This window comes from Cervus elaphus, chromosome 6, assembly GCF_910594005.1.
Source record: "Cervus elaphus chromosome 6, mCerEla1.1, whole genome shotgun sequence".
In the NCBI taxonomy this organism is placed as follows: domain Eukaryota; kingdom Metazoa; phylum Chordata; class Mammalia; order Artiodactyla; family Cervidae; genus Cervus; species Cervus elaphus.
Genome location: NC_057820.1, coordinates 31,864,746 through 31,892,492, shown reverse-complemented (window position 1 = coordinate 31,892,492; position 27,747 = coordinate 31,864,746). Strand labels below are relative to the sequence as shown.

At 36.4% G+C, this 27,747-nt stretch overlaps 1 protein-coding gene across 4 annotated transcripts in view; it reads right to left on the bottom strand.

The window, feature by feature from the left end:
- LOC122696524 (UDP-glucuronosyltransferase 2B18-like) overlaps nucleotides 1–27,747 on the bottom strand; it is a 76,533-nt gene that overhangs the window by 7,314 nt on the left and 41,472 nt on the right. For 2 of the 4 annotated variants that reach the window (XM_043906608.1, XM_043906609.1), the window contains exons 2-4: nucleotides 10,238–10,283; nucleotides 9,277–9,425; nucleotides 2,605–2,736 (exon numbers count right to left, since the gene is read on the bottom strand). In XM_043906608.1, the coding sequence (XP_043762543.1) occupies nucleotides 2,605–2,736; nucleotides 9,277–9,399 (255 nt within the window). In that variant the 5' untranslated portion in view covers nucleotides 9,400–9,425; nucleotides 10,238–10,283. Of the gene's footprint in view, nucleotides 1–2,604; nucleotides 2,737–9,276; nucleotides 9,426–10,237; nucleotides 10,983–27,747 lie in introns of those variants that run through there. The other 2 variants (XM_043906606.1, XM_043906607.1) reach the window with 2 other exon arrangements.

Sequence of the window (27,747 nt, the reverse complement as noted above, 5' to 3'; positions counted from 1 at the left end):
CACAGGACTGGATAAGGCAAGTTTTCATTCCAAAACCAAAGAAGGGTAATGCCAAAGAATGTTCAAACTAATGTAAAATTATGTTCCTTTCACATGCCAGCAAGGTAAGACCCAAAAATCATTTAGGTAGGCCAGAGCAGTACATTAACCAAGAACTTCTAGATGTGCAATCTGGTTTTAGAAAAGGCAGAGGAATCAGAAATCAAATTGCCATCATTCATTAGATCATAGAAAAAGCAAGAGAATTCCAGAAAAACATCTATTTTTGCTTCACTGACTACGCTAAACCTTTGACTGTGTGGATCACAATAAAGTGTGGAAAATTCTTAAAGAGTTGGGAATACTAGACCACCTGACCTGCCTCCTGAGAAACCTGTATGCAGGTCGAGAAGCAACAGTTAGAACCAGACATGAAACAACAGACTGGTTCAATGCGGGGAGCCGGCCTGACTGCTCAGGCCCCTTCTCGGCCCTGAGAGAGATCAAGAGGTCCCTCTCTGTCCCGCCACCCCTGATTTGTTAAAGTGCAAATTGGCCTTTCTCACCTCCCTCAAGGAAATCGCTGCAGCCACCGTTTGCCCATTTTCCTGACTCTGATAAGATTATCAGGCTCCTGTGAATGGTTTATGTCTAGGCAGTCTTTACCTGATTGTAAGACGCTGGTGCCATGCTCTGCTGGAGTTAAGATAAAACTCCTGAGCTAAAACTAGTGTCTGCAGTTCTGCACGTATGCAAGTCTTTGATCTAAAATTTGGTGAATCCTGTTAGTATATATATGTATGTTACCCCTCAATAAAGTCATCGGAATCAGTCACAAGATGACTCCGTCCCTCTCAACCCCATCTTTCCTAGTCTTTTATTTCTCAGGTGTTCTGGTGACTGCGTCCTCGACCTGTTCCTTTTGCCGGCAGGCCCAGCAGTTCAAAATAGGGAAAGGAGTACAAAAGAGCTGTATATTGTCACTCTGCTTATTTAACTTATATATGCACAGTTCATCATGTAAACTACTGGGCTAGGTGACTCACAAGCTGGAATCAGGATTGCTGGAAGAAATATTAACTACCTCAGATATGCAGATGATACCACTCCAGTAGGAGAAAGTGAAGAGGAACTAAGAGACTCCTGATGTGGGTGAAAGAGGAGAGTGAAAAAGCTGTCTTAAAACCCAACATTCAAAACAATAACTCCATGGCATCTGGTCCCATCACTTCATGGCAAATATATGGGGAAAATGTGGAAGCTGTGACATATTTTATCTTCTTGGTCTCCAAAATCATTGTGGATTGTGACTGCAGCCATGAAATGAAAAGACACTTGCTTCTTGGAAGAAAAGCTAAGACAAATCTCGACAGAGTATTAAAAGCAGAGACATCAATCTGCCAAAAAAGGTCCATATAATCAAAGCCATTTTTTTTTTCCAGTAATCATGTATGGATATGAGAATTGGACAGTAAAGAAGGGTAAGTAAGGTAAGATAAGGTGAAGTCACTCAGTCGTGTCCAACTCTTTGGGACTCCAGGGACTGTAGCTTACTAGGCTCCTGTATCCATGGGAGTTTCCAGACAAGAGTACTGGAGTGGGTTGCCATTTCCTTCTCCGGGGGATCTTGCTGATCCAGGGATAGAACGCAGGTCTCCCACATTGTAGGCATACCCTTTACAGCTTCAAGCGCTGAAGAATTGATGCCTTTGAATTATGGTGCTGGAGAAGATTCTTGAGAATCCCTTGGACTACAAGGACATCAAACCAGTCAATCTTTAAGAAACCAATCTTGAATATTCATTGGAAGTACTGATGCTGAAGCTCCAATACTCTGGCCACCTGATAACTCATTGGAAAAGACCCTGATCTGGGAAAGGTTGAAGGCAAAAGGAAAAGGGCTGGCAGAGGATGACATGGTTAGATAGCATCACTAAATCAATGGACATGAGTCTGAGCAAACCCTGGGCAATAATGAAGGACAGGGGATCCTAGCATGGGCTAGTCCATGGGATTACAACGATTCAGATAACTTAATGACTGAACAACAACAGTAAATATTTTTAATAATAAATTAATTAGTGCTGTCAAATAAGTATGTTCTTTTAAATTACAAATTATTAAACACTACTTCCAAAAACAATGCACAGTGGGATTGTTTGACTTGAATAAATATCGCATGACTACATTTATTGTTAAAATTTAACTCCCGAGAGCATCTGTATGTCTGTTTTGTCCTCAGGAGTCCTTCAAGGAAAAGGAACAAGTGACAAAACAGAATTTACTGGTTAATCTTCCTGCCCATGCTACCATTGTATTAATAACACCAAAAGTCACACTGTGTCTCTTATATATCATTCTTTTTGATTACTATGTTGAATAATTAAAATTATCATGGATCAAAGGCACTCCCTGTACTGCAGTAGCACCTGCCCTGTATATTTTGGTTTATATATGCATATATATATATATATATATGTATATATATATATATATGTATAGATATGAGATAAATTGCTGCTATCATATTATTTACCTTTCTGATAGTAAATGTCTAAAATCAGATCTTTACAGAGTTTAACAGACTCATTAAATAGTTGTCCGTGATTAAGTTATTGTATCTACCTTTTGTGGAATTTGAGCGAGGGCTGATGCAATCACCTTGGCTCTGTCTTCTGACATGTTACTGACCATTGACCCCAAAGAAAACACCACAATACCATATTCTCCAGAGCTCTGCACAAACTCTTCCATTTCCTGTGAAAAAAGAATTTGCTCCATCACAAAAGAGCAACAGCATAGCATACATTATTGGAGGAATTGCTACAAGCAACTAAAGAGAGAAAATCAGAAATTGCCTTGAGATATTAGAGTAGTGATTTCTTACAAATATATTGTGGTAAGATACACATGGCATAAAATTTGCTTTCTTTATTGTTCCTAAGTATATAGTATATTAGTGTTAAGTATATTCACATTGTGCAACCAATCTCCAGAACTGTTTCATCTGAAAAGACTGGAAGTCTATGATCATTAAGAAACTCTACTTTCCTCTTTCTCCAGCCTTTGGCAAGTTTCATTCTACCCTGTTTCTACAAGTGAGATTAGTCTGGATACTTCTTATAAGTTGAACTGTAGAGTATTTGTCTTTTTTCTGACTAATTATTTTCCCTTAATGTAAGGTTCATTGATGTTGTGACATGTGTCAGAATTTCCTTTTAAAGGTGAGTAATATTCCATTGTTTGTATATATGACATTTTGTTTATTGCTTCCTCTGTTGATGGACATTTGGGTTGCTTCAACCTCTTGGCTCCTTTGAATAGAGCTTTTATGCATATGTTGTACAGATATCTCATTGGGATTCTAATTTCAGTTATTTTGGATATAAACACAGAAAAGGAATTGCTAAGCTCTATGCATAGACAGGTTTTATATTAGAAAGTGCACATTATTCTTATGACATATTATACAGTTAGCTAATAGAGTGATTTCCCTCCCTCACCCACCCCACTCCCCCAATTCTCTTGAACATGTTAACTTCACCTCTTGGACTTTGGTCAGTTGTGTTAATAAATATTGAGCACTAAGAAATCATTAAACTTTTTTTGAGGAACTCCATATTATTTTTTATAATGTCCTTTTTTTTAAAAAAAAAGCATTTTTCGTCCTTGAGATCCTGGGAAAGGAATGGGTGATATGAGGTCAAATTCTTCCATTATATGTATTTGTTCAAATGTGTTTCTGTATAAGCAGGAAATAAGATAGAGCCAGTACTCAGTAGTGACAAGAAGATACTATTAAGCTATATTATCCTCAGGCTCTTCATTAATCATGATGTTAATTACTAACATAGATTCTTGGAAGGAAGTTACTTGCAGGATTCAACTCCCTTTGGTTCTTTGTTGTTATAATTCTACTAAATCATTTATTTATTACCGACAGACTTTTTGAGAATTATTTTAGGTTATTTCTTAATATTTCATTTCCTGACTATGAGCACTATGAAAAAAAATATGATCCTAATCATTTTATGTCATTCATTCAGCTCTGTAATCCTATCCTTCACCTTAAACTTTGTCATGATTTCCAAACTCTCCGTCTAAATTACTAACTACTGACTTGAGGAGTCAATTATTATAGCTTGGATGTTCTATGAAATAGTTCTGTGAGTTCTGTTTATAATTCGAAGTTACTCTTCTATAGTTGCTTATTTGAGCGACCATACTTCTGTGTTTCTTTACATATGATACCTTTGTCCTGAACGTGTATAATGAATGTCACACATGAATGTGTTATGTCTAACTGCAGTGAAGGACCTTCAGCATGACTTCAATGAGTCCCCCTGGGGGCATCTGCTCCAAAGAGGAAGAGGTGTCCAGGGCTTTCTGCAGCACAGGTCTGGTCAGCTTTTGAGTAATTCACTTCTACCTAAATAAAGCTCCTGGTGAATCCGTATTTGCCTGGAATTGTTTCTGAATTATTTTGCTTTGTGTTCCTTGAGCCTTTATGATTAAAAAGAAGTTACTTTTTATACTAGAATAATTCCACATTTCAAATGGCATCCCACCCCAATATTCCTGCCTGGAAAATCCCATCGACAGAGGAGACTGGCTGGCTATAGTTCACAGGGTCACAAAGAGTCAGACATGACTGGGCATGTATGAATATTCACTACTCTGTACCTTAGATCTCTAGTACTTATTTACTAAGAAATGCAAATTTGTATCCTTAAACAACATTTCTCCTGTTCTCCCACCTCTCAGTCCTGGCAACCACCATATTACTCTCTGTTATTACAAGTTCAGCATTTTTAGATTTCATATACAAGTGATATCTTACAGTATTTGTTCTTCTGTGTCTTGTCAAAAAGATAAAATTGAAAACCTTTAGTTGGACTAATCAAGAAAAAAAGTGACTCAAATAAATAAGATTAGAAATGAAATGGGGACATCACAACTGATACTGAAAAAATACATAGGATTCTGAGACTACCATGAATAATTATAAGCTAAGAAATTATTAATACATATATGAGAAGAGTGGAGAACTTCTTAGAAACAAAACCTACCAAGATTGAATCAGGAAGAAGTAGAAAATCTGAACAGTCCTAATAAGTAACGAAATTGAATTGGTAATCAATAACCTATCAACACACAAAAGCCCAGGACCTGAGGGCTTCACTGACATATTCTATGAAATATTATAGAAAAATTCATGCCAGTTCTTAAAAAAAAATCTTTAAAAATTAAAGAGGAAGGTAGGAACATTTCCAAACTCATCCTACAAGGTCATCATCATGATCATGATACCAAATAGATAAGGACATTACAAGAAGATAAAACTAAAGTCAATATCCAGATTGAGTATTGATGCAAAAATTCTCAACAAAAAATCAACAAGCCAAATTCAAGAACACATTAAAAGAATTATATACTAAGACCAAGTGAGATTTATCTCTGGGATGCAAGGATAAATAGAATGAACTATAAAATAGCTTGATTATCTCAATAGATGTCCATAAAACATTTGACAGCATATGACATTCTTTCATGATGAAACCCTCAACATATAGGGTATAGAAGGAAAATACCTCAATGTAATAAAGAACATATATGACAAACCCAAAGCTAATGTTATACTTAACAGTGAACACTTGAAAGCTTTTGCTCTAATCAGAAACAAAATAAGGATGCCTACCCCCACACTGATTCAATATAGTAGTAGAAGTTCTTGCTAGAACAACTAGGTGAGACAAAGAAATAAAAGACATCCTAAATAGAAAGGAAGAAGTAAGATTTTTATTTTTTACAGAGGACATGATTTTTTTTGTACAGAAAATCTCAATTCAACAACAACAAAAAAAACCTGAACTAATTAACAAATTCAGTAAATTTGTAAGATATAAAATCACTATATAGAATTCAACTTCATTACTGTGTACTATTAATGAAAAATCTGAAAAAAAAACTATCCAATTTACAATAGCATCAAAAGCAAGAAAATAACTAGAAATAAATTTAATCAATGAAGTGAAAGATCAGTACAGTGATAACTGTAACAAATTGTAAGAAATAGAAGAAAACACAAATAAATGGAAAGTCATCTTGTGACTTGGACCAGAAGACTAATACTGTTAAAATGTTGACATTAGCAACACCTTGAAATTTCATATTTACCACAAAGTTGCAATATTTCAAATAACAGTGTACTTGCCCCAAAATAGACACATAGACCATGGAACAGCATACAGGATTCAACTAAATTCAACAAGGGAGCAAGGGAGACAAGAATAACCATTGAGGAAATATTAGTCACTTCTTTCTTTTCTGAGAAAACTGGATAAAGATATGAAAAAAAAACAAAAACAAAATGAGACCTCTACCTTATACCATCACCAAAACAACTCAAAATGAATCAATGACTTGAACATAAGACCAGATACCATAACATCCCTAAAAGAAAATATAAGCATGAAACTCCATGGCACTGATCTTGAAAATGATGTTATCTATATGACATCAAGACCAGAACAAAAGAAAAAAAGTCACAAGTAGGACTACATCAAGCTTAAAAGCTTCTGCACAGCCAAAGAAATAATCTACAAGATGAAAATGCAATCTACAGAATGGAAGAAAAGTTTTGTAACCACATATTGAATGAGGGGTTAAGATCCAGAATAAACACACAACTCATACAACAAAATTCAATGAAAGAATGGGCAGATGAACAAAATAGACATTTTAGAAAGAAGATTTCCAAATGATCACCAGGTATAGGAGAAGATACTCCACATCAGTAATCATCAGGGAAATGTATTTCAAAATCACAATCAGATATTATCAGATATTACCTCACTCCTATTAGAAAGTCTATAACCAAGAAGAAAAAAGTGTTGTGAGATTGTGGAGAAAAGTGAAAGCTTGTACACTTTCAGTGGGAATGTAAATTGATTTAGCCCTTATGGAACATAAATTGAAGGATCTTAAAACAATTAAGGATACATCTATTGTATGATCTGGCAATTGTACTTCCGGGTATATAGTCAAAGGAAATAAGAACAGGATAGTGAAGAGGTATATGTGCTTCCATGTTGACTGCAGCATTATTCACAATTAGCTAAGGGAAAAAACTTAAGTGCCCACCAATGGATGAATTATTTAAAGATGTTTCATAGATACACACAGACATACACACACACAGACAGACAGACATGCTCAGAATGGAATGTTATTCACCCACGAGAAAGAAGGAAATCCTGCCATTTTTGACAACATGGGTGGACCTTGAAGACATTATGCTAAAATTTGTGCTTTCATTTTAAACTTTATTCCTATAATCAAATATACACTATGATATACATCCTGAAAATTGTAATTCTAGCTTATGCTTTTTTAACCTTCAAGAAAACTGTGAAAATATTATATTTGGTATTTTCCAAGTAAATATTTTATTATATCTGATTTAGTATAATTTAGCATTGTTTGGGCTTTCCTAGTAGCTCAGATGGTAAAGAATCTGCCTGGCGTGCAGGAAACCAGGATTTGATCCCTGGGTCAGGAAGATCTCCTGGAAAAGGGAATAACTACCCACTCCAGTATTCTTGCCTGGAGAATCCTGTGGACAGAGGATCCTGGAGGAATACAGTCTATAGTGTCACAAAAAGTCAGAGATGACTGAAGTGACTTAGCAGCAGCAGCATTTAATGTAAGCTTTTTAATGTTAGGAAGTTTTAAGGTTTTGGTGATCAGATGAAGAAGATGAAATACTAAAGTATTTTTGTAAGTTTTAAGGCTTTTCACCAGTGCACTAGTTAAAATAAATGCCTTTTTCCAACAATATAAATGATATATATATAAATATATGTTTTTATTCCCAACCCAGATATTTATTTAAATTTATTTAAAGTAAATCATCCTGATTCATGTCAATATATGGCAAAACCCACTACAGTAATGTAAAGCAATTATCCTCCAATTAATATAAATTAATTAATTTAAAATAAAGAAAAAAATGAGTTAATGTGATATCTCTGGGAACACCGTACTCTAGTTTTCACTTACTGTATGTATCTAGGAATAATCTGCTAAATGGTCTCTTCCTACTGTTAACCATTTACAATCCAACCCAGTGACTACATCTTGTTTTTTATTTTTACATTATATATGACTATCTCTTTCTCAGGGCTTTTGTCATAGCTCAGTCAGTAAAGAATCTGCCTGCAATGCAGGAGACCCGGGCTCGATTCTTGGGTTGGGAAGATCCTCTGGAGAAGGAAATGGCAACCTGCTCCAGTATTCACACTTGGAGAATCCCATGGAGAGAGGAGCCTGGCAGTCGATAGTCCATGGGATTGCAAGAGTCTGACACGATTTAGAGACTAAACCACCACCACCGTCTCTTTCTTTCTTAATCCTTTCAATATTCTTCCCAATGTCCCTACTAGATGTTTCAAATCTTTATAATTATCTGTTTCCAACTTACCTCATCAGCATCATCTTCTTCTTTATTCAGCCTTTTCCTATCTAGACTAAACTTGGGCTTCTTGGCAACTATCATTACTACTCCACCTAATTTCTTTTATATCTTCTTTAAACTGAGCTATAAGGGAAGCCCATTATCTTCTTCCACCCCTGCCCTATTCCTTCTGTTTATTCCTGAGCATCCTTCAGATCTCATAATTTTCTATGAATCAGAGATAATTTCTATGATTCATGCTGAATATTTCTTTAACACTCTGGTCTTTCCATATTATAACATTTTAAAAAATTTGATTGTGTTCTGTCAGTACAGGTGGACTGTCAGGTGGTAGAAACTGTGCCTACACCATTTGTCTATGTTCATATTCACTTCTGGAATATGCTATATACAAAATTATCCTATAATAATTATAATACAATAGTAATGTAACATATTATAGTGAGATGAGATGGTTGGATGGCATCACCAGATGATAATAAAACTATTATTTCGTTTATATAAAATATATATTTTTATGTAAAAGTATAATATAAGTGTTCTTTAATGAATGATGCTTCTCTATTTGTTGAATAATGAAGTTGTATTTAATTGATGTATTATTAAAGTGTCCAATGTACTCTAGGGAGTTTATTCTGTAATGATAATGAAATTCAGATAGCTGTGTTGATATAGAAATACATCACTTTCTAGGTGGAAGGTCACTTTATCCAGGTTCCCACATCTGACTACCTGTAATCAAACATTCCAAAGAAAGAATACAGAATGATTCCTATTGAAAACACAACATTCACAAAGAACAACAAGGAGGAGTAGGTGACCTTAGGCAGGGGCTTGGCAGGCTTGCAGTGGAGGCCTCCAACAAATTCAACATTTGGGAGTAGTGGACGAGGAAATGAAAAGTCCCAGTAAGTTCGAATGAGCCACATTTCAGCTTTCCCCATGGTCTCTGATAAGGTAGTAGGTCTTCCTGAAAGTAAAAAGAAAACCAACAAATGTTTGATCAAATGAGACGATTGTCATGTGTGTATATCAGATAATTTTTGTAAAGCAACTTGAGATGTTGTGGCCAAAGATGTTTGAATGTATCTGTTGTTTGATAAATATATAACATAGCATAGTATAGGATAATAAAATATATCTGGAAAACATCTGTTTCTACACAAGTAGAAACAATTTCTAAAAGCTAATAGGATATTTGAACCACAAATATGTGTATAACTCTCAATGTACATGTCTTCATTTATCAAGACAGTTTATGAGATTCCTAATGATTTTAAGTCAAAAAAAGAAGAATTTTGTAAGTTGGATAGTCACTTGTAGAAATCCTAGGTACTTCAATTTGTGGCAAATGACTTCCTGGTATCTGATATTAGTAATGGGCTTTACCCTACCCTATAATTTAAGTGTTTTCATAATATTTGTTAGATTGAGGGTCATTTTATATTTTTATTTCACTGTTTCACTTATTTGAGATAAATTTTGTGAATTTATATTTATACAAACTGAACTTCCAAGGCATTAGGAAAAATAGGACTTAATGAAACCAACTAAAAACATGACTTACCTAGTTGTTTGGTTGCTAAGTTACCACTGAGTCTTTTCAACACCGTGGGATATAGCCCAACAGGCTTCTCTGTCCATGGGATTTCCCAGGCAAAAACACTGGAATTGTATGCCATTTCCTTTTCCAAGGGATCTTTCTGACTAAAGGATCGAACTTGTGTCTCCTGCATTGGCAGTGGATTCTTTACCACTGAGCTATCAGGAAGCCCAACTTACCTAGTGCTTCACTGTAAAACTGATTCCACTTCTTCTCATTGTGTGTCTGGAAGAAAAAGTCAAAATAAAGTGTATATAACATATTTTTGATCCTCTCCATGAATGTCATGTGATCACTTAATTCTGAAAACATAACAGGTACATAAGATGGTGGGAATGGAAGTCTTCCACTATTCTTCTCAATTATATGGCCAGGTGAGGTGTAATGACTGTACACGAATGGTATTTTAAGTAATTCAGCCAGCAGTTCACCACAGGGGCCAACGGCATCTGCAATAAGGATATCAAACCTTGATTCCTCTAGTTTTGTCATTAATTTCTTGTTGGAAACAGCGTCTTTACACATAGTTATAGCAGCATCAAAAAATTCCGAAAATGACGTTTTCACTGCTGAAAGATAAGTCCAAAAGGAACCTTTCGCCACATACGTCAATTTCTCAAGAAGAAACTCCATCAAATTCTCATAATCATTTTTTGTTAAAGATACAGGGAAAATCTCAAATTTCATGGTCGATGGTTTGCTGGAATTAGTAATAGTGGAAGCTGAAGATATCAGAACAGTCACTTCATGACCCCTTGTGACAAGTTCATCCAGAATTGTCCTTATATTCAGCCAGTGACTAAATTCCACTGGCCACACCAGCACCTTTCCACAACTCCCAGTGCTAAAGTAGCAAGTCAGCTGCAGCAGCAGCAGAAGCGAGAGCCTTTTCATAGACATCTTGCTCATATGTAGTACTTTTAAATAATTACTGTAAACTTTTGCTATTGCTCGGGCTTATATCCAGAAGAAATCAACCAGAAGTTAAATTATAACTCCTATTCCTTAAAAAAATAGATTACATGAATAGTCAGCAGATGTGGAAATCCAACGAAAAGACAAAGTGCAGAACACTTCGAGATGATACAATGTGTTTAGAACTGATTTTTCAGTGCTTTCACCCATCTTGTACACACACATCAATTATATTTTGTGAGAAAGACGACTGGTGTAATTCAATAGCAAGTGAGAGACTCTTGCATCTGCCGTCGCTGTGACACAGAATTAGAGATAAGGATTATTAGGTCACAACAATTGTGTCCCTCAGAGAAACAGCAAAAACAGTAAATGACCAACTGCAAACCAATGTAAATTATTTTGGGAAAGTTCTGGACTAAAATGAAAAAGCAGCAGAAATCCTGCAGTCTGCAAAGACTGAGGATGTGTGTTCTGGTTTTTGAGTGTAATGCATTAATACTAAAGATACCAATGAAATTTGACTGGTCAATTGTATAATTTATGATCACTATTGCCATATTGATTTTTTTGTGTGAATGATCTGCCTACTGATGACAGTGAGGAGTTAAAGCAGAAGGCAAAGACAGAGGATGAGATGGTTTGGTAGGATCACTGACTCAATGGACATGAGCTTGAGCAAACTCTGGGAGATGGTGAAGGGCAGGGAAGCCTGGTGTGCTGTGGTCCATTAGGCGATGTTATCAGATTTATCAGCAAACACAGGGATATCCACCATAGGGATCTCATGGTAGATGTCTTTGTAAGTGCTGGTGGTTCCACCATGAGTTATAAAGCCTTTGGTTTTTGGATGACCTAGTATTAAGTGACTCTCAGTAAAATTGTTAATTATAATTCAGAATAAAATGTGAAATGGCATTATAAGGCACTGTAAAAAGCAGTGTGCTTTTAAATAACAGATGGTTACACACAGGAAACTGCAATTAAACTGCTTTCGGAACTCACAGCCAGAAACTCCTGTCTGAGGAGTGTTAAGTGAAGACTTCATGAAAGAAGTGCTTTGTCACTTGAACTTCACAAGTGAATTCAAGATTGGCAGATGAACAACTTAAAGAACACTCTGGGTAAAAGAAGCCACATATGCATAAAAAGGGGGCATTCAGAAATATACTCTATAAAGATTAAGGAAGTCATTTAATCTGATGAGAATGGTGTCAAGGTCACAGAAAGGGTAATGGTAGTGGCAGTGGAACCAAAGAAAGGAGAATCTTCATTTTATTAAGAAATATGCTACCAGTTCACGAAAATGATTGTGGATTTTTTCTGTAGAAAATGGAGAGTCACTGGTAATAAAGAAGGAGCTGTTATTTATCAGTAGTATTTAAAATACTCCTACACAGGAGAAGCAATAGGAGTAAGGAAAGAATTCAGAAGTAGAACAATAACCCATTAAGCTATTCACTGTTAGAAGCAATTACAGGCAAAATGAAGATATTTTAATTCTGGGCATAAGGGACATGACCAGGTAGAATACAGTGCCAACTATGATACGTTTTCCTTCTCCCCTCTATTGTTGGGAGTAAAAACACAGAAGTAAAGTTTTCTTTCTGAATGTTTTAATAATAAACACTTGATAAGTTTGTTTCTTATTGAAGTACTATCATTCTGCTCAGCTGTTAATCATGTTTTTAGCATTTGTTCTGCCAATATTTACCAAGAAGGTCACTCTGGGTTATACAGACGAGTGTTGGGTCCTAAGGTATCTGGTTTTTTGCCACCATATCTCCATAGAACCTGTTAGGGTAAGAAAAATACCTTATTCTTGAGTTTAAAGTTATAGCATTAGAATTCAAGAGATTAATAGATAACTAGTTGAATATCTTCTATATGGCATGTAAGGAAGAAAGTATGTGTGATCTTAAGCAAGGATAACTACTAACACACTGACATCAGTAGGAATACTTACATTTTACGTACTTATTACTGTATTCAATCAGCTATGGAATATAATCAAGACCATTTACACACAATGGCATAGAAGAATGTTGTTTTACTTGCCAAATTCAGATATTTTAAAAAGTTGCTAAATGGTCTTTATTCTAAATAAAAAAGAGAGTGGGAAATTTCTAATAACTGAGATACTTTATCTCTCTATTTTATTTTTTCTAATTTTCTTAACTTTTATACCCCTTCGATCCTCATCCCTCAGAGGTTTAAACATACCACTGACAAAAATTCATAATTTACAAGTTTTACAAAGCTTTAGTTTATTATATATTTTATAATTTCATTTTTTATGCTAGTCCTAATTTTCAAAATTGATATTTACTGGCTTATGTTATAGAAGACAGTTATATATCCACTCATTAATACATATTTTGATATAAATCTTTTACATCTTTTGATACACAAGGTAAATACATGTGTCATCAGCCACTGTTTCCAAATTGGGAAAGGAGTACATCAAGGCGGTATATTGTCACCCTGCTTATTTGACATATATGCAGAGTGATTGCTGGGAGAAATACCAATTACCTCAGATATGCAGATGACACCTAGTTTATGACCGAGAGTGAAGAAGAATTAAAGAGCCTCCTGATGAAAGTGAAAGAGCTGAGTGAAAATCTTTGCTTAAAAATCAACATTCAGAAAACTAAAATCATGGCATCCGGTCCCATCACGTCATGACAAATCGATGGGGAAACAGTGGAAACAGGGAGAGACATTACTTTTTTGGGCTCTGAAATCACTGCAGATGGTGACTACAGCCATGAAATTAAAAGACATTTGCTCCTTGAAAGAAAAACCATGATCAACCTAGACAGCACATTAAAAAGCAGAGACACTGTATATACCATGTTAATGGATTGGAAGAATCAATATTGTGGAAATGAGTATACTGCCCAAAGCAATCTATAGATTCAATGCAATCCCTATCAAGCTACCAATGGTATTTTTCACAGAACTAGAACAAATAATTTCAGAATTTGTATGGAAATACAAAAAGCCTCAAACAGCCAAAGCAATCTTAAGAAAGAAGAATGGAACTGGAGGAATTAACCTGCCTTTCTTCAGGCTCTACTACAAAGCCACAGTATTCAAGACAGTATGGTACTGGCACAAAGACAGAAATATAGGTCAATGTAACAAAATAGAAAGCCCAGAGATAAATCCACATACGTATTGACACCTTATCTTCTACAAAGGAGGCAAGAATATACAAAGAAGAAAAGACAACCTCTTTAACAAGTGGTGCTGGGAAAACTGGTCAACCACTTGTAAAAGAATGAAACCAGAACACTTTCTAACACGATACACAAAAATAAACTCAAAATGGATCAAAGATCTAGATGTAAGACCAGAAACTATAAAACTCCTAGAGGAGAACTTAGGCAAAACACTCTCCAACATAAATCACAGCAGGATCCTCTATGACCCACCTCTCAGAATATGGGAAATAAAAGCAAAAATAAACAAATGGGACCTAGTGAAACTTAAAAGCTTTTGCACAACAAAGGAAACTATAAACAAGGTGAAAAGACAGCACTCAGATTGGGAGAAAATAATAGCAAATGAAGCAACTGACAAAGAATTAATCTCAAAATCATACAAAAAACCCCTACAGCTCAATTCCAGAAAAATAAATGACCCAATCAAAAAATGGGCCAAAGAACTAAACAGACATTTCTCCAAAGAAGACATAAAGACGGCTAACAAACACATGAAAAGATACTCAAGTCACTCATTATTAGAGAAATGCAAATCAAAACCACAGTGAGGTACCATCCCACTCCAGTCAGAATGGCTGCTATCCAAAAGTCTGCAAGCAATAAATGCTGGAGAGGGTGTGGAGAAAAGGGAACCCTCTTACAGTGTTGGTATGAATGCAAACTAGTACAGCCACTCTGGAGAACAGTGTGGAGATTCCTTAAAAAAACTGGAAATAGAAATGCCATATGACCCAGCAATCCCACTCCTGGGCATACACACTGAAGAAACCAGATCTGAAAGAGACACATGCACCCCAATGTTCATCGCAGCACTGTTTATAATAGCCAGGACATGAAAGCAACCTAGATGCCCATCAGTGGATGACTGGATAAGAAAGCTGTGGTACATATACACAATGGAATATTACTCAGTCAATAAAAAGGATACATTTGAATCAGGTCTAATGAGGTGGATGAAACTGGAACCCATTCTACAGAGTGAAGTAAGTCAGAAAGATAAACATCAATACAGTATACTAATGTTTATATGTGGAATTTAGAAAAATGGTAACAATAACCCTATATGCAAAACAGAAAAAGAGACACAGATGTATAGAACAGACTTTTGAACTCTGTGGGAGAAGGAAAGGGTGGGATGATCTGAGAGAATAGCACTGAAACATGTTAATAGCCACTGTGAAACAGATCACCAGTCCAGGTTTGATGCATGAGACAAGTGCTCAGGGCTGGTGCACTAGGATGACTCAGAGGGATGGGATGGGGAAGGAGGTGGGAGGGGGGCTCAGCATGGGGAACACATGTAAACCCATGGATGATTCATATCAATGTATAGCAAGAACCTCTAGAATATTGTAAAGTAATTAGCTTCCAACTAATATAAATTAAAAAAAAAAAATACACATTACTTTGCTGACAAAGGTCCATCTAGTCAAGGCTATGGTTTTTCCAGTGGTCATGTGTAGATGTGAGAGTTGAACTATAAAGAAAGCTGAACACCGAAGAATTGATGCTTTTGAACTGTGGTGTTGGAGAAGACTCTTGAGAGTCCCTTGGACAGCAAGGAGATCAAACCAGTCCATCCTAAAGGAAATCAGTCCTGAATATTCATTGGAAGGACTGATGTTGAAGCTGAAACTCCAATACTTTTGCCACCTGATGTGAAGAATTGACTCATTGGAAAAGAACCTGATGCCAGAAACGATTGAAGGCAGGAGGAGAAGGGGACGACAGAAGATGAGATGGTTAGATGGTGTCACTGACTTGGGCATGAGTTTGAACAAGCTCCGGGAACTGGTGATGGGGAGGGAAGCCTGGCATGCTGCAGTCCATGGGGTCACAAAGAGTCGGACATGACTGAGTGACTGAACTCAATCAGCCACTTAAGAGAAATCAATCTTATTTATAATTTATTAGTAATAAGTTAATTAAGACTACCTGAAAAGCATAGCTTCTTAGATTACAAATTGTAAAGCATTACTTAAAAGAAAAAAAAAAAAAAACAATTAGTAATTTTTGACGTGAATCAAGAGTGTTTCAACTTTCCTGGTTTGGAAATAGTTTACATTTATAAAGGAAGCCTTTTTTTTTTTTTTTTTTTTGTAATTTATAAGTATCAATAAGGCTGCTGAAAAAGTTCCACCTTTTTGATAATAAAATTTATTGAGCTGACCATAAACACATTAACAATGAACCACAAAGGAATGAAAGTGGCAATCATGTAGTTCCTATGCCCAGTACAAAAGTAAGGTACTGATTTTGGAATTCCTAATCAATTTTCATAAGCTGGATTATAATTTATAGTGTTTAACCTCTATTTGCTCTGGGAATGTAAAGTAACTCTATGAGCAAAGAAACAGCATAGGTCATTAGGAGAAGATTACCATATCAGATAGCAAATTATAAAAGTAGTTCAAAATATCCAAAGACCACAGGAGAATTTTATGTATTAGCAAATAAGGTACCAATCTATTTGATGGAGAAAGAGGCTGCTGAATCTTTTCCATGCCAGTTCCCATATATTTGATTCCTTCTTACAGTCCCTCTCCCTCCTCAATCAGGAGGAGCAATGTGACAGATTAGAAGCAGAGTACATTAAGGGCCAGACCTTACAATGCACAGGGTTTACTTAAGGGCAGGACCCATTCTTCTCTTTGATCTTCCTGATTCAGACTTTGGCAGGACCAAGTCACCAGGGAGGCTGATGTTTCTCTTTCTCTAAGTCACTGTGTCTGGATGGGATCTGGAGGTCTCTTGGGGAGCCCTGACCATCCATTCTCTGAATAGCACCCTGCAAAGCACACTGATAGGGCTACTTTAAAATTTAGGGGAAATGAAAGGGACCAGGAATATCTGGCAGGTAAAACCTGCATGAGGCATTCCAGACTTTTGTCAGTATTGCATAATGTCTTTGTGCTAATGCACTTACTGTTAAAATTTAACTCCTGAGAATATTTGTATGTTTACTGTATCCTCAAGAGTCCTAAATGAGAAGAAACAAATGACAAAGCAGAATTTGTTGGTTTATCTTCCTGCCCATAATCCCATTATAATATCAAAATTTATGCTGGATCTCTTAAATATTTTTCATTTTGACAATGTTAATCCAAAGTATTGTTAATAAAAGATAATCTAAACTACTGTAGCACTTGCCATATATATTTTGGTTTTTATAAATATCTGATGTAAGCTGTATATTGTCACCCTGCTTATTTAACTTATATGCAGAGTACATCATGAGAAACGCTGGACTGGAAGAAGCACAAGTTGGAATCAAGATTACCGGGGGAAATATCAGTAACCTCAGATATGCAGATGACACCACCCTTATGGCAGAAAGTGAAGAGGAACTAAACAACCTCTTGATGAAAGTGAACGAGGAGAGTGAAAAAGTTGGCTTAAAGCTCAACACTCAGATGAGTAAGATCATGGCATCTGGTCCAATCACTTCATGGGAAATAGATGGGAAACAGTGGAAACAGTGTCAGACTTTATTTTTTGGTGCTCCAAAATCACTGCAAATGGTGATTGCAGCCATGAAATTAAAAGGTGCTTACTCCTTACAAGGAAAGTTATGACCAGCCTAGACAGCATATTAGAAAGCAGAGACCTTACTTTGCCAACAAACGTCCATCTAGTCAAGGCTATTGTTTTTCCAGTGGTCATGTATGGATGTGAGAGTTGGAATGTGAAGAAAGCTGAGCACTGAAGAATTGATTCTTTTGAACTGTGGTGTTGCAGAAGACTGTTGAAACTCCCTTGGACTGCAAGGAGATCCAACTAGTCCATTGTAAAGGAGATCAGTCCTGGGTGTTCATTGGAAGGACTGATGCTGAGGCTGAAACTCCAATACTTTGGCCATGTCATGCAAAGAGTTGACTCATTGGAAAAGACCCCAATGCTGGGAGGGATTGGGGGCAGGAGGAGAAGGGAAAGACAGAGGATGAGATGGCTGGATAGCATCACCGACTCGATGGGCATGATTTTGAGTAAACTTTGGGAGTTGGTGATGGACAGGGAGGCCTGGCGTGCTGTGGTTCATGGGGTCGCAGAGTCGGACACGACTGAGCAACTAAACTGAACTGAACTGAACTAAGTTGGAGCTATCATAGAAGTTTACCTTTCTTGCAGAAATTATAATCACACCTTTTATATTATTTAAGTGACTCATTAAATATTTTTCCACTATTAAATTAATTTACCTACCTTTTGTGACATCTGGGCACATTTGCTTCCTGTTGAAGTACTATCACTCTGCTTAGCTGTTAATCATGTTTTTAGCATTTGTTTTGCCAATATTTACCAAGAAGGTCATTCTGGGGGATTCAGTTATACAGACAAGTATTGGGTCCTAAGGTGTCTAGTTTTTTGCCATTGTATCTCCTTAGAACCTGTTCAGTTCAGCTCAGTTCAGTTCAGTTGCTCAGTAGTGTCCGACTCTTTGCGACCCCATGAATTGGAGCACGCCAGGCCTCCCAGGACTGATCTCCTTCAGGATGGACTGGTTGGATCTCCTTGCAGTCCAAGGGAGTTTCAAGAGTCTTCTGCAACACCACAGTTCAAAAGAATCAATTTTTTGGCACTGAACTTTCTTCACAGTCCAACTCTCATGTCCATAGTGTAACACAAATACCTTATTCAATGAGTTTAAAGTTATAGCATTAGAATTCAAAAGAGATTAAAAAATAACTAGTTAAATGTCTTCCATATGGCATGTAAGGAAGAAAAGATTAATGATCTTAAGGAACATAACTACTAATGCACTGACAATTGTAGGAATACCTACATTTTACATACTTATTACTATATTCAATCAGCTATGGAGTATAAACATGAACATTCACACATGATGGCATAGACAAATGATGTTTTCATTGCCAAATTCAGATATTTTAAAAAAGTTGCTAGATTGTCTTTATTCTAAAGCAAAAAGACAGTGCGAAATTTCTAATAACTGACATACTTTATTTTTTTTTTCTAATTTTCTTAACTTTTATGCCCCTTCAATCTTCAACCCTCAGAGTTTTGTACACGTCATTGACAAAAATTCAGAATTCACAAGTTTTACAAAGCATAAGTTTATTATATGTTTTACAATTTTATATTTTATACCAGTCCTCATTTTCAAATTGATATTTACTGGCTTATGTTATAGAAGAGAGCTATATATCCACTTATTAATATATATATATATATATATAGATATAGCTATATAGATATATATCTTTTACATCTTTTGATATATAAGGAAACTACATGTGTAATCAGCCACTGTTTCCAGATCGGGAAAGGAGTAGGTCAAGGCTGTATATTGTCACCCTGCTTATTTAACTTATATGCAGAGTACATCATGCAAAATGCCAGGCTGGATGAAGCACAAGCTGGAATCAAGATTGCCAGGAGAAATATCAACAACCTCATATATGCAGATGACACCTCCCTTATGACAAAAAGTGAAGAAGAACTAAAGAGCCCCTTGATGAGTGAAAGAGGTGAGTGAAAACTTAAAACTCAGCTTTCAGACAACTAAGATCATGTCATCCGGTTCCATCACTTCATGGCAAATAGATGGGGAAACAATGGAAACAGGGAGAAACTTTACTTTTTTGGTCTCCAAAATCACTGCAGATGGTGACTGCAGCCATGAAATTAAAAGACACTTGCTCCTTGGAAGGAAAGCTATGACCTACCCAGACAGCATATTAAAAAGAAGAGACATTACTTTGCAGACAAAGGTCTATTTAGTCAAAGCTATTGTTTTTAGTCATGTATGGAAGTGAGAGTTGGACAATAAGAAAGCTGAACACCAAAGAATTGATACTTTTGAACAGTGCTGTTGAAGAATCTTGAGAGTCCCTTGGACTGCAAGGAGATCAAACCAGTCATTCCTAAAGGAAATCAGTCCTGACTATTCATTGGAAGGACTGATGTTGAAGCTGAAACTCCAATACTTTGGCCACCTGATGTGAAGAACTGATTCACTAGAAAAACCCTGATGCTAGAAATGATTCAAGGCAGGAGGAAAAGGCGACGGCCGAGGATGAGATGGTTAGATGGCATCACCAACTTGATGGACATGAGTTTGAGCAAGCTCCGGGAGTTGGTGATGGAGATGGAAGCCAGCCATGCTGCAGTCCATGGGGCCGCAAAGAGTCAGACATGACTGAATCATTGAACTGAACTGAACTGAATCAGACACTTAAGAGAAATAAATCTTATTTATAATTTATTAGTAATAAATTAATTAAGGCAACATGAAAAGTATAGCTTCTTAGATTACAAATTGTAAAGCATTACTTACAAGAAAAAAACAATTAGTAATTTTTGACGTGAATCAAAAGTGTTTCCAACTCTCCTGGTTTGGAGATAGTTTACATTTATAAAGGAAGACTTTTTTTTTTTTTTTTTTTTGTAATTTATAAGTATCAATAAGGCTGTTGAAAAAGTTCCAGGTTTGTGATAATAAAATTTATTTATTTTTATTTTTTTCATTTATTTTTATTAGTTGGGGGCTAACTACTTTATAATATTATAGTGGTTTTTGTCATACATTAACATGAATCAGTCATGGATTTACATGTGTTACCCATCCCATTCCCCGCTCCTGCCTCCCTCCCCATCTCATCCCTCTGGGTCTTCCCAGTGCACCAGCCCTGAGCACCTGTCTCATGCATCCAACCTGGGCTGGTGATCTGTTTCACCCTTGATAGTATACTTGTTTCAATGCTATTCTGTCAGAACGTCCCACCCTTGCCTTCTCCCACAGAGTCCCAAAGTCTGTTCTGCACATCTGTGTCTCTTTTTCTGTTTTGCATATAGGGTTATTGTTACCATCTTTCTAAGTTCCATATATGTGCATTAGTATACTGTATTGGTCTTTATCTTTCTGGCTTACTTCACTCTGTATAATGTACTCCAGTTTCATCCATCTCATTAGGACTGATTCAAATGAATTCTTTTTAATGGCTGAGTAATATTCCATGGTGTATATGTACCACAGCTTCCTTATCCATTCGTCTGCTGATGGGCATCTAGGTTGCTTCCATGTCCTGGCTATTATAAACAGTGCTGCGATGAGCAATGCGGTGCACGTGTCTCTTTCAGATCTGGTTTCCTCAGTGTGTATGCCCAGAAGTGGGATTGCTGGGTCATATGGCAGTTCTAATTCCAGTTTTTTAGAAATCTCCACACTCTTCTCCATAGTGGCTGTACTAGTTTGCATTCCCACCAACAGTGTAAGAGGGTTCCCTTTTCTCCACACCCTCTCCAGCTTGTAGACTTTTGGATAGCAGCTATCCTGACTGGAGTGGGATGGTACCTCATTGTGGTTTTGATTTGCATTTCTCTGATAATGAGTGATGTTGAGCATCTTTTCATGTGTTTGTTAGCCATCTGTATGTCTTCTTTGGAGAAATGTCTGTTTAGTTCTTTGGCCCATTTTTTGATTGGGTCATTTATTTTTCTGGAACTGAGCTGCAGGAGTTGCTTGCATATTTTTGAGATTAATCCTTTGTCTGTTGCTTCGTTTTTTATTATTTTCTCCCAATCTGAGGACTCTCTTTTCACCTTACTTATAGTTTCCTTTGTTGTGCAAAAGCTTTGAAGTTTAACTAGGTCCCATTTGTTTATTTTTTCTTTTATTTCCAATATTCTTGGAGGTGGGTCATAGAGGATCCTGCTGTGATTTATGTAGGAGAGTGTTTTGCCTATGTTCTCCTCTAGGAGTTTTATATTTTCTGGTCTTACATTTAGATCTTTAATCCATTTTGAGTTAATTTTTGTGTATGGTGTTAGAAAGTGTTCTAGTTTCATTCTTTTACAAGTGGTTGACCAGTTTTCCCAGCACCACTTGATAAAGAGGTTGTCTTTTTTCCATTGTATATCCTTGCCTCCTTTGTCGAAGATAAGGTGTCCATAGGTTCATGGATTTATCTCTGGGCTTTCTATTCTGTTCCATTGTTCTATATTTCTGTCTTTGTGCCAGTACCATACTGTTTTGATGACTGTGGCTTTGTAGTAGAGTCTGAAGTCAGGCAGGTTGATTCCTCCAGTTCCATTCTTCTTTCTCAAGATTACTTTGGCTATTCAAGGTTTTTTGTATTTCCATACAAATTGTGAAATTCTTTGGTCTAGTTCTGTGAAAAATACCGTTGGTAGCTTGATAGGGATTGCATTGAACCTATAGATTGCTTTGGGTAGTATAGCCATTTTGACAATATTGATTCTTCCAATCCATGAACAGGTATATTTCTCCATCTGTTTGTGTCCTCTTTGATCAGTGTTTTATAGTTTTCTATGTATAGGCCTTTTGTTTCTTTAGGTAGATATATTCCTAAGTATTTTATTCTTTTTGTTGCAATGGTGAATGGTATTGTTTCCTTAATTTCTCTTTCTGTTTTTTCATTGTTAGTGTATAGGAATGCAAGGGATTTCTGTGTGTTAATTTTATATCCTGCAACTTTACTATACTCATTGATTAGGTCTAGTAATTTTCTGGAAGAGTCTTTAGGGTTTTCTATGTAGAGGATCATGTCATCTGCAAATAGCGAGAGTTTCACTTCTTCTTTTCCTATCTGGATTCCTTTTATTTCTTTTTCTGCTCTGATTGCTATGGCCAAAACTTCCAAAACTATATTGAATAATAGTGGTGAGAGTGGGCACCCTTGTCTTGTTCCTGATTTCAGAAGAAATGTTTTCAAATTTTCACCATTGAGGATAATGTTTGTTGTGGGTTTGTCATATATAGCTTTTATTATGTTGTGGTATGTTCCTTATATTCCTGCTTTCTGGAGAGTTTTCATCATAAATGGATGTTGAATTTTGTCAAAGTCTTTTTTTGCATCGATTGAGATAATCATATGGTTTTTATCTTTCAATTTGTTAATGTGGTGTATTACATTGATTGATTTGCAGATATTAAAGATTCCTTGCATTCCTGGGATAGAGCCCACTTGGTCATGATGTATGATATTTTTTTTAATATGTTGTTGGATTCTGTTTGCTAGAATTTTGTTAAGGAACTTTGCATCTATGTTCATCAGTGATATTGGCCTGTAGTTTTCTTTTTTTGTGACATCTTTGTCTGGTTTTGGAATTAGGGTGATGGTGGATTCATAGAATGTGTTTGGAAGTTTACCTTCTTCTGCAATTTTCTGGAGGAGTTTGAGTAAGATAGGTGTTAGCTCTTCTCTAAATTTTTAGTAGAATTCAGCTGTGAAGCCATCTGGTCCTGGGCTTTTGTTTCCTGGAAGATTTCTAATTGCAGTTTCGATTTCCTTGCTTGTGATGAGACTGTTAAGGTCTTCTATTTCTTCCTGGTTCAGTTTTGGAAAGTTATAATTTTCTAAGAATTTGTCCATTTCTTCCAAGTTGTCCATTTTATTGGCATAGAGCTGCTGGTAGTACTCTCTTATGATCCTTTGTATTTCAGTGTTGTCTGTTGTGATCTCTCCATTTTCATTTCTAATTTTGTTAATTTGGTTCTTCTCCCTTTGTTTCTTGATGAGTCTGGCTAACGGTTTGTCAATTTTGTTTATTTTTTTCAAAAAACCAGCTTTTAGCTTTGTTGATTTTTGCTATGGTCTCTTTAGTTTCTTTTGCATTTATTTCTGCCCTAATTTTTAAGATTTCTTTCCTTCTACTAACCCTGGGGTTCTTCATTTCTTCCTTCTCTAGTTGCTTTAGGTGTAGAGGTAGGTTATTTATTTGACTTTTTTCTTGTTTCTTGAGGTAAGCCTGTATTGCTATGAACCTTCCCCTTAGCACTGCTTTTACAGTGTCCCATAGGTTTGGGGTTGTTTTGTTTTCATTTTCATTCGTTTCTATGCACCTTTTTATTTCTTTTTTGATTTCCTCTATGATTTGTTGGTTGTTCAGAAGCGTGTTATTTAGCCTCCATATGTTTGGATTTTTAATAGTTTTTTTTTTTTTTTTCCCCTGTAATTGAGATCTAATCTTACTGCATTGTGGTCAGAAAAGATGACTGGAATGATTTCAATTTTTTTGAATTTACCAAGGCTAGATTTATGGCCCAGGATGTGATCTATTCTGGAGAAGATTCCATGTGCACTTGAGAAAAAGGTGAAGTTGATTGTTTTGTGCTGAAATGTCCTGTAGATATCAATTAGGTCTAGCTGGTCCACTATGTCATTTAATGTTTGTGTTTCCTTCTTAATTTTCGGTTCAGTTGATCTGTCCATAGGTGTGAGTGGGGTATTAAAGTCTCCCACTACTATTGTGTTACTATTAATTTTCTCTTTCATAGTCATTAGCATTTGCCTTACATATTGTGGTGCTCTTAAATTAGGTGCATATATATTTAAAATTATTATATCTTCTTCTTGGATTGATCCTTTGATCATTATGTAGTATCCTTCTTTGTCTTTTTTCACAGCTTTTATTTTGAAGTCTCTTTTATCTGATATGAGTATTGCGACTCCTGCTTTCCTTTGGTCTCCATTTGTGTGAAATATTTTTTTCCAGCCCTTCACTTTCAGTCTGTATGTGCCCCTTGCTTTGAGGTGTGTCTTTTGTAGACAACATATATAGGGGTCTTGCTTTTGTATCCATTCAGCCAGTCTTTGTCTTTTGGTTGGGGCATTCAACCCATTTATATTTAAGGTAATTATTGATAGGTATGGTTCCGTTGCCATTTGGTTTGTTGTTTTGGGTTCACGTTCATACAACCTTTCTGTGTTTCCAGTCTAGAGAAGATCCTTTAGCATTTGTTGAAGAGCTGGTTTGGTGGTGTTGAATTCTCTCAACTTTTGCTTGTCTGTGAAGCTTTTGAATTTTCCTTCATATCTGAATGAGATCCTTTCTGGGTACAGTAATCTGGGTTGTAGGTTATTCTCTTTCATTACTTTAAGAGATGATAAAATTTATTGAGCTGACCATGAACACATTAACACTGAATCACATAGGAGTGAAAGTGGCAATCTTGTAGTTCCTATGCCCAGTACCAAAGTAGGTTATGGATTTTGGAATTTCCAATCAATTCTAATACACAGGACTGTAATTTATAGTGTTTAATCTCTATTTGCTCTGGGAATGTAAAGTAACTCTATGAGCAAAGAAACAGCATAGGTCATTAGGAGAAGATTATCATATCAGATAGCAAATTATAAAAGTAGTTCAAAATATCCAAAGACCGCAGGAGAATTTTATGTATTAGCAAATAAGGTACCTTTCTATTTGACGGAGAAGGAGGCTGCTGAATCTTTTCCATGCCCACTTCCATATTTGATTCCTTCTTATAGTCCCTCTCCCTCCTCAATCAGGAGGAGCAATGTGACAGATTAGAAGCAGAGTACATTAAGGGCCAGACCTTACAATGCACAGGGTTTACTTAAGGGCAGGACCCATTCTTCTCTTTGATCTTCCTGATTCAGACTTTGGCAGGACCAAGTCACCAGGGAGGCTGATGTTTCTCTTTCTCTAAGTCACTGTGTCTGGATGGGATCTGGAGGTCTCTTGGGGAGCCCTGACCATCCTTTCCCTGAATAGCACCCTGCAAAGCATACTGACAGGGTGCTTTAAAATTTAGGGGAAGTGAAAGGGGCCAGGAATATCGGGCAAGTAAAACCTGCATGATGCATTCCAGACTTTTGTCAGTATTGCATAATGTCTTTGTGCTAATGCACTTACTGTTAAAATTTAACTCCTGAGAATATTTGTGTTTACTGTGTCCTCAAGAGTCCTTCAATGAGAAGGAACAAATGACAAAGCAGAATTTGATGGTTTATCTTCCTGCCCACAATCCCATTATAATATGAAAATTCATGCTGGATCTCTTGAATATTTTCCATTTTGATAATGTTAATCCAAAGTATTGTTAATAAAAGATACTCTAAACTACTGTCAGTCAGTCAGTGTCGCGGTCCAGTTCAGTTCAGTTACTCAGTCATGTCCGACTCTTTGTGACCCCATGAATGGCAGCACGCCAGGCCTCCCTGTCCATCACCAACTCCCAGAGTTTACACATACTCGTATCCTTCGAGTCAGTGATGCCATCCCGCCGTCTCATCCTCTGTCGTCCCCTTTTCCTCCTGCACCCAATCCCACCCAGCATCAGGGTCGTTTCCCAATGAGTCAACTCTTTGCATGAGGTGCCCAAGTATTGGAGTTTCAGCCTCAACATCAGTCCTTCCCATGAACACCCAGGACTGATCTCCTTCAGGATGGACTGGGTGGATCTCCTTCCAGTCCAAGGGACTCTCAAGAGTCTTCTCCAACACCACAGTTCAAAAGCATGAATTCAGTAGTGCTCAGCTTTCTTCACATTCCAACTCTCACATCCATACATGACCACTGGAAAAACCATAGCCTTGACTAGATGAACCTTTGTTGGCAAAGTAAGGTCTCTGCTTTTTATTATGCTATCTAGGTTGGTCATAACTTTCCTTTCAAGGAGTAAGCTTCTTTTAATTTCATGGCTGCAATCACCATCTGCAGTGATTTTGGAGCCCCAAAAAATAAAGTCAGCCATTATTTCCACTGTTTCCCCATCCCCATGTATTTCCCATAAAGTGATGGAACTGGATGCCATGATCTTAGTTTCTGGATGCTGAGCTTTAATCAACTGTTTCACTCTCCTCTTTCACTTTGCTCAAGAGACTTTTTAGTTCCGCTTCACTTTCTGCAATAAGGGTGGTGTCATCTGCATATTTGAGATTATTGATATTTCTCCTGGCAATCTTGATTCCAGCTTGTGCTTAATCCAGCCCAGCGTTTCTCATGATGTACTCCACATATAAGTTATATAAGCAGGGTGACAATATACAGCCTTGACATACTCCTTTTCCTATTTGGAACCAGTCTGTTGTTCCATGTCCAGTTCTAACTGTTGCTTCATGACCTGCATACAGGTTACTTAAGCGGCAGGTTGGTGGTCTGGTATTCCCATCACTTGAAAAATTTCCCATAGTTTATTATGATCCTCGGGGTCAAAGGCTTTGGCATAATCAATAAAGCAGAAATAGATGTTTTTTAGGAACTCTCTTGCTTTTTCAATGATCCAGAAGATGTTGGCAATTATTCTCTGGTTCCTTTGCCTTTTCTAAAGCCACCTTGAACATCTGGAAGTTGTCAGAAATTCAATGCATTCTAAAGATCGTTTCCTCTGTGGTCTACAAATTTACATATATTTACATAAAATATGTTTAATTTTATTTCCAAAGATGAGTGTAATACTTATTTTTTTTTTTTTAGAATTTCTGGATCTTTTTATGTGTTTAGTAATGTGACATGGAGTGTATTTAATAACAATATTGACCATAATTACCTGTTTTCTTTCATGGCTGTATAACTCACACCTATATTGTAGATAAGTGTGTTCACAAATTGATTGCCATTTAAGTGCTAGAGGGAATATTCAGTATGTAATTATGAACATGTGCAAGTCTTTCTGCATGACAGATAATATAAAACAGTGTGCATAAATTTTATTTAAATGGTATTTCCATAATATACTCCCTTAAAATTAGTCCTACCAGTTTACTTGTTCTACAAATCATTTGTAGGAATATTACTTGTTGACAATTTCAATT